Source organism: Patiria miniata, unplaced genomic scaffold, assembly GCF_015706575.1.
Source record: "Patiria miniata isolate m_02_andy unplaced genomic scaffold, ASM1570657v1 HiC_scaffold_23, whole genome shotgun sequence".
NCBI classification, from domain to species: Eukaryota; Metazoa; Echinodermata; class Asteroidea; order Valvatida; family Asterinidae; genus Patiria; species Patiria miniata.
This window is the reverse complement of record NW_024037062.1, coordinates 8,219,743-8,234,113: the sequence shown is the minus strand read 5'-3', so window position 1 is coordinate 8,234,113 and position 14,371 is coordinate 8,219,743. Positions and strand designations below refer to the sequence as shown.

The window sequence follows — 14,371 nt, the reverse complement described above, 5'->3', positions numbered from 1 at the left end:
TCATTACATTTTGACTTACTTTTGAATCTTGCAGTGTGATCCCCAGTTTGTCACTCGGGAAAAATTATTGTCTGTCACGGATGTGTAACCAATAGCAACCTAAACTATATTTGGTCAATTTAGGGCATTATTTAAAAAAAAAAACCTGTTGTTTTCTCGCGAGGAAATGAATTATGATGGTGCAAATGTAATTCCTTTTTTTCTAGAAAATGATGGCACAGGATGCTTGAAACTCTTATTAACTTACAATCAGTTACGAAATTTCATACATGTAGTACTATTTTTGGCAGTGTCATTGTTGAATGTTTGGAAAAAGTGTTCACAAACTTTAATAGTGGACAGACTTTTGATCGAGAGGACTTGTGATGTACATGTACATGTACTTGTGACTGGAATTGTGATTGGCTTGACTACAACACTAACCCAAGCGATATTAATAAAAATAAGGTGGGTGCAGAAAATGAGGCCAAAAACATTGCAGATACATGTATGAAACTAAATTTTGATTGGGTGGCTTGTGCGGAAAAGGCGTGGCTTGTGCCGTGGCTGGTGCGTAAAAGCGCTCGCGTCTCACCACTGTGGCCCTGGTTCGAATCCCGGCCGCGGACCATACATGCCATATGAGTAGAGTTGTGGGTTGGTTCTCTCCTGTGTCACGAGGGTTTTTCTCCGGGCTCTCCAGATTCCTCCGGAAAAGTAAAACACTTTTGATCTCAGGCTGTGCTCCGTGGTCATATATGGGTCGATGTGGCTGGCTGCCAGAGGTGCCTTTACATTTGTACATGCCAGCGGCTCGACCAACTTGTAGCCGCCTCCTTCACAATTCAACTTCTAAGCTGCGAGCAAGGATGATTAGCCTCCCAAATTATATTACAAATTTCTATCATTCCTTAATTTCCTTTCAGAATTCTGCTGCAGGACGGACATTGTTTGGTTTAAGACCAAATTGAACATCGGCAAGAGCCTCTTTGGAATCAGGGATGTCGGATGAGGAGAGGTCGGACTCACTTCAATCGGTTGAGATACCCAACGACATGTACCAACAGGCATTTATGGCGACAAACGGCAACGGTCCGCAGATGATGGGCGGCCTGCCTAGCGACCTGCATCAACTGGAGGTGATGACAGGTATGAGCCAGCAGACGCTCAACGATCTGTCGGCGCCCCACCTTCGCATCTTGGAACAACCCAAACAGGTAAGGCCCTTCTCAATTCATGTCTGGGACGAGTTCCGGACAAGTTGCTGACGTTCCATCGGGTATAAGTTGCGGGATTCTGAACAACTTCCCTCACAATCTTCCCGCAATGAAGATATGCTGATGAACATTTCCCTGCAACATGTCCGGGACAAATGCAGAGTTCTTACGGACAAAGTTAATGATTCCACCCTCAACTTGTCCGCAACTTGACCAGAATGCAACCGGGATATGAATTGAGGTGGGGTCTAATTAAAGTTTGAGTTACAAAAGTATGCTCAGGAAATTTTGTATGTATGTGTACAATTACTTTATAAAAACCTTGGCTAAATTTTTTGTTAGCGTGTCATATTGGGGGGGGGGGTAGTCTAGTGATTAGGATTTCGTGGCTCATGATCAGAGGGTCCGGGGTTCGAATCCAGCTGCTGGTCATATGTTGTGTCCTTTGGGCAAGCCACTTCACCCCCACTTGCCTCTCTCCACCTACATGTAGGAGTATATAATGGGTACTGGTGTTAGCTTGGGGAGTAACCTGCAATGGACTAGCATCCCGTCCAGGGGGAATAGAAATATTCTCAGTCGTTTCATGCCAAGGAAACCGAAGATAAACACCGGCCTGATCCACACGTAACGACCTTGCAACTACATGTACAAGAATAGTACACTTCTTGGAACTAATTAATGATCAACTTTTGTTGCATGATCTATGAACATTGCGTGATTGAAGTTCGTCAATAAAGAAAAAATACTGAATGGAAGGGTTACATTGAAACTATAACCGAAACCATTTCAGACACATCTGATTTTATTGAAGGGCAGGAGTTGAAATGAATCCTTTTATTTTAGAAAAGCTGTCTGAATTTTTTTTGTTTTGTTTCTTGGTAGCATGTGTTTCAAGAAAAAATTCCCCTAAATTCACACACACAGACACGTGCATTAATTCCTTGTGCATTTGAAGGAAACAAATTTACATGAAAGTTTTATGCCTGCATCCTGTATGCACATAGGTACATGCTGTACATGTACATGTACAAATGTAGATTAAATTCAGAGTATGTTAAGACAACGCACGTACATGTACATTTGTACACGGTAAATTGGGGGGGGGGGGGTGGGGTGGGGGAAGTGTTCACATTTAAATAATTTCCCGCACCCCCCTAATTTTCTAATACTTTTTTGAAGAAAGATGAATGCTGTTGTTGACAACTTTAATTCTGAGTTTCAAATCTGCATTTGTACAACTTACATCAAAAGGATACGAATTTCAAAAAAATAATAAACAACGATTACAAGTGTAATCATTGCTTTGTTTGTATTTTTTTGAAAGTTGTATAATTTCTTAGATGTTAAATCTTTTTGCATCAAATTAACGATTTTGTTTTCACATGTGGTATTTGCACACGAAGGCCTAATTATGTGAGCTGAAACGATAATATAGGCCTACACTTTAGTTTTTGGTTTGGTTTATTAAAAATAAAACATGCATACACATGACCATGTTTTTCTAAGCTTGACGGCTGAACACTTTTACAAATGTTCAGTAAAAAAGATGTAAAATGAAAAAAAAAAAATCAGATTTAAGGTGAGGCGTTCTGTCAAAATGAGATGGAACTCGGCCATAGTGAAGGAAATTACAAATGGGGATAATTGATTTTTGGAGATTCATTGATATTATTTTATGTCTACTACACATTTTTTGAAAAGAAATAGTGTTAAAAAATTGTGGAATAAAAGTGTGTTTAAGGGGAAAAACTGGCGTAACTTTTCATTTTCACAACTACAAAACAGAACTTGAAAGGTTTCTTTTCTCAGTATTTCACTTTTTTGACATTTCGATAAATATGTGAACTTTAAACGGCCATAACTTGTCAACGGAATGGCGTCCAATTGACACGCGACAAACAGTATTGTAAAGAAAATTGTATTCTCTTTCCCAATACCTGCCAACCCTTATTTTGACCTTTTCCCAATTCTGTCTGATTTTGCCAAAACGTCTCACAAGTTACATGTGAACTTGGAAAGAAAAAAAAAAAACCAGAAAAATTTAAATGTATACACAATTACTAAACCAGCCTCAACTACACGTCATCACACTGACACAGTATGCCATTAAATTTGAATGAAAAACAGTTCTTTATCTACGCACTACAGATTTGCCAGTGAAGTTGCGCCTTTTGGACATACCGCATTGTTGACCTTTTTGTCCTATTGTACTTCCTGTACTACACAAAAGAGCAGGCACACAGTACATGTACATTGTACAGCATACATGTACATGTACATGTACGGCTAACTGCAGTTGTTGGTTTTGTGTGCATCGTGATTGTGTTAAAATGAGGAACTGCAATTTGAAAAGAACAAATTCTAGTAGTCCCCAAAGCATGATGCTTATATACATTTGTAATGTAATTCACATGCAGGGATATAACATTGTACATACAGTTTAGTCCACTTTTTTGCCTGTCCCTGTTACATCTGATATCTGTGATTTTATAATTCTGATGCACTCCTTAATGCAGTCGTCCTCCAAGAGTGATTATGAATAGCAAACTACCTGGTACACATGTACATGTACACCTACCCAACCATGCCAACAAACAAACAATAATTTGAAGGAATTGTGTGAAGAATGTATACTTCACAAGCTTAAGTTGCCTCCAAATTATATGGCTGCAGCTAACGATAACATGCGTCTATGGGAAGCGGATGAAGCCACTTCTACAGATGCGTGTGGTGCATTCTGTAAATTTGGGGATTCACTTTTTTTCCTGTCCCTGTTACATCTGACATCTATGATTTTTATAATTCTGATGCACTCCTTAATGCAGTCGTCCTCCAAGAGTGATTATGAATAGCCAACTACTTACCCAACAAATAAACAATTGTTGAACTTGAAGTCATTCTTAATGATACTTGACTGGCAAATTACAATGTACCAAGGTAACAGGGACAGGAAATATGTCACACTTTGGACCCTAAATTTATGAAATGACCCACATGTAATTTTCCGGTACTTGTTAAATTTAATTTGTTTACAGTTGATTTCAAATGACATTCTAAATAAATAAATTCATGTCTGCGTACAAATGTCCAAATGTCCATGTATACCCAAAAGTCAGCTTTAAAAATGTGGAGAAAAAAACACACACACATGTTGGTCATTGTTCAAAATTTTGCTTTTATTTACAAAACATGTCCTGGTACATGTACCTTTCATATTTTTATTTGCAACATATCTCAAATTCAGTTATCTACATTGTACATGTAGTAGAATGAATTTGGCACTTTGCCAAAACTGACTTCGTGAATTGCCCAACTCATTTAATTACGGGTATTGGACATGATTGTGTTTCCTTTTATCGAACAGGATACAAAGGAACGGGAATTTGTACACAAACAGGCCCTTTTTAATCTCTTATTTGTAAATTTCATAATTTTTCTTTGAATTAGTTTTCTAAAAGTCGTGCCCAAATGTTGTCAGTTTCCCAAAATTTGGTTCACAATTTGAACAGAAAATCCTTACATGTAATACTAATAGTAACATCACAGAAATAGCGCACCTCAGTTGTCTGTAAAAGCATGGAATATTTCAAATGTTAACAAAAACTTTTAACCAAAAACATTAAAAAAGGATGTTTCTTAGTTCTCATACATGTACATGTACATTTTTGGGGAATTAAAATTTGCACGAAATGCATGTATAGTTCCAGCGTACATTTTATGTCATGGCCCCATTTAACATGTTTAAAGAGAGAAACTTGATACGGAAAACCATTTTCTTTTTAGGGGGCGTGTCCAGGACTAGAAACAGGGAGGAGTCAATGGGTTCCGGCCCCGCCTTTTTATAATGATTTTAAGTGTTATTTTTAGATAAAAAGTTAAGTGAATAAAATATGAAAAAAAAATCACAGAGACACTTGCTCCTCATTTAAAACAAACAAACAAACAGATCTTGACAACCAAACCTTTCAAATGTGTATTCTTAATTTGACAGCGTGGATTTCGGTTTCGGTATGACTGCGAAGGGCCGTCGCACGGGGGACTGCCAGGACAGAACAACCAGAAAGGAAAACGAACCTACCCATCAGTAGAGGTAAGAGAGAGGGCCGTCGGAGAAATCTTTGAATTTCATTGAAATTCATTGAATTTGATGACTCAAATTTGCTCGTACCCCCCCCCCCCCACCGCCTTGCAAAAAGGACGCTGAGAAGGGCTGACGAATTAAGGCTCTGATTGGATAGATTTTTGCGTGACCTGTGACCTGCAAGTCATCATGACCACGACCCTGCACGGTTTGAAACGGCCGTTAAGACTGAGTCAATCATCACTCTTTTATTCCAGGCCCATTCATAAATGCGGTGTCCATTTTTGGTTGAAAAGCATAATAATGTAGGAAAATCTGTAAAACTTATCTTCTTTGTAAATTTTCAACTCCTTTCAGTTGTTCGGGCTCCGTTTCGAAGTCACGAAGGGTCGAAATGCTGAGATTGTACTCTTTTCACATCTTTAAACCAAAATAGTTGACCAGGGTCGACAAATGTCTCATTTTAGCTCGATCGCATCACAAATATAAAATAAAGTTTTTATTAACCCTAACCCACCTCACTCCTCCAAAATCCTCCTGGCGGTTTTGGAGGATTCTAGAGGATTGAGGATGAATGGTGATTGAATCAAATGAGGATTCTGGAGGATTGAGGATGAATGGTGATTGAAGCACAAGAGGATTTTGGAGGATTGAGGATGAATGCATTTTGAGGCAGGACTGTCTGATGATTTTGAAGGATTTGGCGTTGGGTTATCCTTCATTTAAACACGAGTGCAAAATTTTGGGATGAGGAGGATTTTGGAGGATTGAGGATGAATGCATTTTGAGGCAGGACTGTCTGACAATTTTGAAAAATTTAGGCGGAGTTGCAAAATTTTGGAGGATTTTGGAGGATTGAGGATGGTTGTAAGCAACAAGGGCCTAGGGGGGTAGGGTTAAAGTTCATTCGTGCCGTGAACCCCTCTGACATGTCTGTTAAGAGAAAACCCGAGTACAGAGCATGTATATTCGGGTATTTGCCTCAGCCTATACCAGGGCCAAATTTCATAGCGCTGCTTAACAGCCAACTTTATGCTTACCGAGCCTCCATCTATTTCATAGGGACCGTTAAGCAGTAAGCACAGCAAAAGCACGCTTAACCCCAGAAGAAAACTTTGCTTAAATCAGTGACGCAACAATAGAAATCTCCATGCGCGCGCAACCGTAAGCATGAAATAGTGCTTAAGCAGCAGCATGATTTTCTGCTATAGTAAGCGCAACTTTTCTGCTTACTGTTAAGCAGTGCTATGAAATTGGGCCCAGGATTTCAACTCAATCTCAACATTAAATCCCCCTGGAGGAGTTTTATTAAGGGAATAAATGTGTGCTCGAGAGGTTTTTATCACTCTGTTTAATACCGCTTAGAGTCTGGGTGCTGATAATTACCTGAGCCGGAGGCGAGGGTAATTATCAGCACCCAGACTCTAAGCGGTATTAAACAGAGTGATAAATACCGACCGAGCACATATTTATTCCCATTCATAAATACCTTATCCGTAAAAAAATATCAAATAATTCGTTCAAAAAATCCCGATTTTGTTCAACAAGTTCACTTTATGTTTTTTGAAACATCCCTCTAGCAAAATAATGGAGTGTTCAGCTGGCGATTAAGATGTAAACAACCCTTTTATGGAGATTGACGCGCGCGTAGCATGTTCTGCGCGATGTCACGCAGAACGCACCTGGGGCGTTGCGTTTTGAATTTAGAACTATAAAATTCTGACTCGCATGTGAACGTTCAACCAATGAAACGGTAAGAGGCACTGGATTTTTAGGAGTCCACATTTTGTTGTGACACTGGAAAAGTGTTTAAGACCAGCTAGCCATGTCTTTATCATCCGTTTAAGACCGGCCACGTGACGGGCTCTCGACCAGTAGGAATGGCTAAACTGTCTGAGGTATTTATGAATACTGGTTGACATGGTTGAATGGCCACAATCAGCAGGAAACAATTCTTAAAAAAATTCTTTGCCAATGCAGATCCTCAACTACACCGGATTGGCGAGAATTGTTGTCTCCTTGGTTACCAATGATGAAATACCCAAGCCCCACGCGCACAGCATTGTGGGTAAACACTGCAATGATGGAGTGTGCACTGTGCAACTCGGACCCACCGATATGACGGCAAGGTAGGCAACCAGTCTTTATTCAAGACAGTGGTTTTAGTTTTTTTGTTTTAGTTTGTTGAAATATTCTGAGAAGTGTTCATGAACGCCCAGGAATGTTCTTAGTTGGGTTAATTAAAACGACAAATATATATATATATATTCTTAGTTGGGCTGTTTTGTTGTCAATTTATTTTATGTGTGAGCTACCGTACATGTACTGGAATGCTTTGGATTGTCTCGGGTCTGAGCGCCAAGATTCCCAAGACTACAATGTAGATTTGATTCAAGATCCAAATCCAGTTTTGGACCTAGACCGTGCAAGAGTAGGTTTTATTATTAACCTTGACCCCCATCGGGTATTCTTCAGGTACCCTGCTAAATTATGCAACAATATCCAACTCAACTCAAATGAGAGCCCTGCTACATGGTACATGTAAATGCAACAAACTGATTCTGTTGCATTGTGCAGTGAACCCAGTGCATACCAGCCTTGGCACCAAGTAGTTACCCTGCTAAATGCAACAATGTCCAACTCAACTCAAATGAGAACCCTGCTACATGTAAATGCAACCAAACTGTAACAGTGGATACTGTCGCATTGTGCAGTGAACCCAGTGCATACCAGCCTTGGCACCAAGCAGTTACCCTGCTAAATGCAACAATATCTAACTCAATTCAAACGAGAACCCTGCTAAATGCAACCAAACTGCAACAGTGGATTCTGTTGCATTGTGCAGTGAACCCAGTGCACACCAGCCTTGGCACCAAGCAGTTACCCTGCTAAATGCAACAATATCTAACTCAATTCAAACGAGAACCCTGCTAAATGCAACCAAACTGCAACAGTGGATTCTGTTGCATTGTGCAGTGAACCCAGTGCATACCAGCCTTGGCACCAAGCAGTTACACTGCTTATGCAACACACTGCAGCAGTGGATACTCTTGTATCACCTTATGAGCAGTTACATTGTACCATGCTACAGGTATTTATGCAACAACATGCGACAGTGGATACTCTTGTATTGCCTTGGCACTATGATGAGCAGTTGCATGTACCATGCTAAATGCAACAAAATGCAACAGTGGATTCTCTTGTATTGCCTTGGCACTATAAGCAGTTACCCTGCTAAATGCAACCAAATGCGACAGTGGATACTCTTGTATTGCCTTGGCACTATGATGAGCAGTTACCATGCTAAATGCAACAAGATGCAACAGTGGATTCTCTTGTATTGCCTTGGCACTATGATGAGCAGTTGCATGTACCATGCTAAATGCAACAAAATGCAACAGTGGATTCTCTTGTATTGCCTTGGCACTATAAGCAGTTACCCTGCTAAATGCAACCAAATGCAACAGTGGATTCTCTTGTATTGCCTTTGCACTATGATGAGCAGTTACCATGCTAAATGAAACCAAATGCGACAGTGGATACTCTTGTATTGCCTTGGCACTATGACGAGCAGTTACCATGCTAAATGCAACAAGATGCAACAGTGGATACTCTTGTATCGCCTTGGCACTATGAGCAGTTACCCTGCTAAATGCAACCAAATGCGACAGTGGATACTCTGGTATTGCCTTGGCACTATGATGAGCAGTTACCATGCTAAATGCAACAAGATGCAACAGTGGATACTCTTGTATCGCCTTGGCACTATGAGCGGTTACCGTGCTAAATGCAACAAGATGCAACAGTGGATACTCTTGTATCGCCTTGGCACTATGAGCAGTTACCATGCTAAATGCAACAAGAAGTAACAAAAGCACAGTACTTGAGGTGGCTGCTAAATGCAACAGTATGCAACAAATTGTTACCTTTGTTGCTTCCTGTTGCATTTAGCAGGGTTTAATGTTGTTGTACATACATGTAAATTTTGTTCATATCCAGTTTCCCAAATTTGGGTATCCTCCACGTCACCCGCAAGAACGTCGAAAAGGTCCTGAAGGACCGGTTGCGTGAGCAGCAGAAAATGTACCGCTCGGTGCTCAGCGACAAAGACTGCCGAGCACAGGGGATGATGGACACAGAAGACCAGCTGGCCAAGAAGGCAAAGGAAGTGGCCAAAGAGATGGACCTGTCCGTGGTGCGGCTGTGTTTCCAGGCCTACCTTCCGGATGCGACCGGTCACTTCAACCAGCCACTGGCGCCGGTCGTGTCGGTGCCCATATATGACAGCAGTAAGTGCCCCCTTTCACTGGAACGTCTTCCTTAGTTTTATGTTTTCAGAAATTCTTTCCTGATACACACAAAGCCTCATTTTGAACTCTGTGTGTCTCATTTTGCCAGAACGCCTCGCATTTATTTATTTCATTTGCTGTTTTCCTTGCAAAATAAAACCTAATCACTTCATGAAATGAGACTTTGAACATGTTGAACCGAAAAATCCCCCTGACTTTTAGTTATTGAACTATTTCCTCTCAAAATTTAAAATCAGTGGGGTGCTGTGGTCCAGTGATTACGGTGTTCGACTTGTGTGCCGTGGCACATGTACATGGGTTTGAATCCTGACGGGGAACATGGTGTTTGTGCTCTTGAGCAAGGTGCTTTACCATTATTGCTTCGTCCTTCGGATGGGACGTAAAGCCGTACATGTATGTCTCGCGTGTGTGCACGTTACAGAGCCCAGTAACACTTATCGCTAAGAGAAGGGGTTTGCCCCGGTGTTTCTGGCAGTGGCTGCAATATGCGCCGCAGCAACTTGTAAACCCTTTTATAAAGGTGCTACATGATGGGTCTCACATTTCTCATAAAACTTCATTTATCTGTCTTTAAAAAATAGACATAATTACCAGTGCCTTGAGCACCTAATTGTTGGTAGATAGGTGCACTATATAAGACTCCGGTATTACTACTATTATTATTATTAGCACTAAAAAATCCATTGCTTGAAGAGCATGCAATATGCGACTTTAAAGATAAAATACAACATTTGCAAACATAAAAAAACCCAAAATGGTAGATGTGCCTTTAATCTACTGTAATCATCTTTGATCATTCCCCATTGGTCTTCCTCTAACTCTCATCATTCCAATCTCCCCTAAAAACAGAGGCACCGGGGGCCACCACCCTGAAAATCTGCCGCATGGACAAGAGCTCGGGCTGCGTGACGGGCAACGAAGAGGTCTACTTGCTGTGCGACAAGGTCCAGAAGGAGGACGTTTCAGTCCGGTTCTTTGAGATGAACGGCAACGGGGACGTGGTCTGGGAGGCGCAGGGGGAATTCGGGCCGACAGATGTCCACAGACAGGTAGGATGACCAAAGTTTCTGGCCAGAAATTAACAAGTAATAATAATGCCCCGCTCCTGGGCCCCATGCATGAACAAGAGAGGGCGCTGTTTTACCACTTTGAAGAGCCCAGAGGACGGGACACACCATGTGCGCGTACTGGTTCATGCGCGTATATAGCGTGAGGTACCGGTATGAATGTGAGCAAAGCTATAGCGTCTTTGCGTGAGCATCAGGTGTCGTCAGCGACCTGTTTGAAAGGCCTCACCCATTGGTCTCCCCCAACTTTCCCTCTTCTACCGTTGAGGGGGTACTTGTGTGCGAAGCCCGCATAGCATATTTTTTACCAAAGTCTCAAACCCTTCACAGTTACATGTATGACCTTATTCATCAAGCAAGGGACCATATTTCTGTAGCAGCTTGACATCAGTGTAGTCTGGTCTGTACTGTCACAGGTACCCAATTGTAGTAAAGTGTCTTGCCCAAGAACACAAGCACCATGTCCCACGTCATGGTTTGAACCCATGTATGTTCACATAAGAGTTGAATATAGTAACCATTGTTCCATAGCGCTTCACATGCTCCACATGTACAAAATCTATGGGACTTTGGATAGAAGAAGAAAAAAAGAAAGGAAGAGGAAAAAAATTTGAACGAAAACAAAGGCTTTTCAGGATGATATATGGAGATACTGATGACTTCTGGCTTCTTCAGACAGTGTCTGAAAAATCATGGTTTTTTGGGTTCAGTTTTTTTTTCTGTGTTCTCTTTCTAATCCCAAAATTTGTACAAATTTATGCCAAATGATGGAATTTAGTATTGTGTGATTTACGTAGAAAATTGAGCTCAGTAGATTTCAAGTTTTTTGCTTATTTTGCCAAGTATAATTTTTATTTACTTCAAAGGCCGCTACAGTACTTTTTGTCCATTAATCAGCTTTCTCAAAATCACTAAAAGTGTGTCATTTGATGGAAAAAGAAATATGCAAAATTCGTTTGCTCTCTGCAGTTCGCCATCGTCTTCAAAACTCCCCGCTACAAGGACTGCTACATTCAGAAGCCGGTTTACGTCCAGGTCCAACTGCAGCGCCGCTCCGATAAGGAAGTGAGCGACCCAAAACCATTCACCTATCACCCCCAGCTCACGGGTAAGATCCTGGACAAAACCAGGAACAGATTGTTCACTTTTGTTGTCAGCCGTGAAGGGAAATTCCGGATTGGGACATCCTGGGGAATTCCCTTTTCTCACCTCAGAGCAATAGACTGTTCCAGATTTGGTCATTATAAGCACTGCCCACCTACGGTTTGTGTACATTTTCTGAACCCACGCATTCAATTACTTCCCCTGGGCTTACTTGCGCAAGCCTGATTGTGTCCGATTTCAAGGGAATCTACCACATTTTCTTGTGCTGTAATTTTCAGAAATGGATGGATTTGGGGGCTAGTATTTTGTAGCAAATGTTGTTACACTGACTTAATTGAAGTTTTGTGTTTGTAAATACTTGAAAAACCGAGAAGAACAATCATATTCCTGTAGTCTGGTTCCCTGACCCATTTAAGATAAAACAGAGCAATTTATAGCCGTCAGGGAATTGTAAGGTCCCCATTTAAGATGAAACAGAGCAATTTATAGCCGTCAGGGAATTGTAAGGTCAGGGAACCAGTCTGGATGGCTTGTACCTGTTCATACATGTAGGTGTGTAATCAATTGCCAAACAAAATGCGTACTAAAATATTGTAAAATGGGGGCAGTATTTGAAGAAAAAAACCCAGTTTTTTTTTCAACGCTGGTCAGCCGAAAGCACACCAGGTGCCAGCTTATTTTGGTTTGCTTTCAACCAGGCGTTGAAGTCAAACACATCAAAAATTGAGAGAAATAAACATTTTTGAAATTTGAATTATTCCTCCGTCAGAAAGTAAACAATAAACCAATCAACCAAACAAACATACAAAAATAACATCATATTGATTGGCATTGAAAACATTGTTTTATTTTGTTTGTGGCCTCCGTGGTACCATTTTGTGAATCTCCATGTACCATGTCTCTACCCCATAGACAAAGAAAGCATCCTCAGAAAGGAGGAAACATTGTTTTATTTTGTTCTGGCCTCCGTGGTACCATTTTGTGAATCTCCATGTACCATGTCTCTACCCAATAGACAAAGAGAGCATCCTCAGAAAGGAGGAAACATTGTTTTATTTTGTTCAGGCCTCCGTGGTACCATTTTGTGAATCTACACATACCATGTCTCAATCCAATAAACAAAGAGAACATCCTCAGAAAGGAGGAAACATTGTTTTATTTTGTTCAGGCCTCCATGGTACCCTTTATTTAATCTACACGTACCATGTCTCTACCCCATAGACAAAGAGAGCATCCTCAGAAAGAGGAAGAAACCATTGCCGTCATTCCAAGACCACTGCTATGGCGGGGGTGGGGGCAAAGGGGGGTTCGGCGGCACCAGGGGTGGGGGAGGAGGGGGTGGGGGCGGTGGGTACCCCTTTTCCACTGAGACACCCCTCAACATGAACTTTGGCGGTGGGGGCGGTGGCGGGGGACCGGCCAACAGCTACCAAGCGGCAGCGCCCACGGCCAGCCACAATGGGAATATACAGAGAGGTGAGCCCATGTAGACTTGTGTTCTTGTTTCTCGTGACATGTATTAAAATTGATTGATTGATTGATTTTAAAGGCATGTTGGAACATTTGCAATGACCTGGAAATGTACCTACTGATTCGACCAGAACATCCTAGCTCAAATTGAAGATAGGACTGGTACCAAATACCCTGTGAAATTATTCTGGAAGAAAACAATCATTGAAGTTGGTTTTCAGAAAATGTGCCCGCTGGCACATTTTCTACGTGCGTTAGCAATAGAATCCAGTTACGAAACCCCCCAAAAATTGTGCATTTGTTTTCTGTGTTTTCTCAAACTGAAGAGCATCCACTGAGCTGAGACTTAAACAATTCATTTGTTATTCAGTGCACCCTTCTGCAAATGTTGAGCAATTTTATTATTTCAAATGAAAAAAAATGAACAAAATGCAAATGTGATGCGATCAAGCTAAATGAGTCGTTTGTCGACCCCGGTCAATTTTTTTTTATCGTTTTGAAAAGAGCAAAATCTCAGCATTACTGATGTGAAAACGGCATGCTGATACCATCTTTAGTTCAAATATAATGAAAGTCGGAACACCAAGAGATGTGACGAAGTGATGTGATGAAGTGGCCCTATTTTGGCCTGAACCTCCAAGTGAAAGTTCCCGACAAACGACTCATTTTAGCTTGATTGCATCGCAAATGGTTCCGTGTACTTTTCACTGCTTTGCATGGATATTGCAGCATTGAGCTGTACATTTATACTACATGCACCTCAGGAGCTGAGATGGTCTTTGGAATGTTTTATAGGCCCACATGAGCAGGGGTACAAATGATGTAGCGCCATGAGCACAATACTGGTACAGTGGAACGCCGCTGTACCGAACACCGCTATACCGAACATTCGGCTATACCGAACATCATCCTTGGCTCTCGGTTTTAATGTACAAAACGTACCGAACATAGTTCTTGAAAAAAGTTAACAGATTAACCAAAAATCTACCGGTTGTACATGTACATGTATTAAACACTATTTGGGCCACTTTTAATTCCCGAACATCAAATGACCCATAGTTACATCGTCTTCCAATGTTGAAGAGCGATAGATGGCTATTATTTCCAAAAGGAATACAAGGGAAAACCATTGCTTAAGTT

General features: G+C 41.1%; 1 protein-coding gene across 3 annotated transcripts in view; it reads left to right on the top strand.

Annotated features, from left to right (window-relative positions):
* LOC119731140 (nuclear factor NF-kappa-B p105 subunit-like) overlaps positions 1–14,371 on the top strand; it is a 29,007-nt gene that overhangs the window by 2,208 nt on the left and 12,428 nt on the right. The window contains exons 2-9 of one of the 3 annotated variants that reach the window (XM_038204167.1): positions 809–810; positions 919–1,196; positions 5,191–5,289; positions 7,261–7,409; positions 9,280–9,569; positions 10,440–10,639; positions 11,627–11,765; positions 12,983–13,237. In XM_038204167.1, coding sequence (XP_038060095.1) covers positions 981–1,196; positions 5,191–5,289; positions 7,261–7,409; positions 9,280–9,569; positions 10,440–10,639; positions 11,627–11,765; positions 12,983–13,237 — 1,348 coding nt within the window. In that variant the 5' untranslated portion in view covers positions 809–810; positions 919–980. Of the gene's footprint in view, positions 1–808; positions 811–905; positions 1,197–5,190; positions 5,290–7,260; positions 7,410–9,279; positions 9,570–10,439; positions 10,640–11,626; positions 11,766–12,982; positions 13,238–14,371 lie in introns of all 3 variants that reach the window. The other 2 variants (XM_038204165.1, XM_038204168.1) reach the window with 2 other exon arrangements.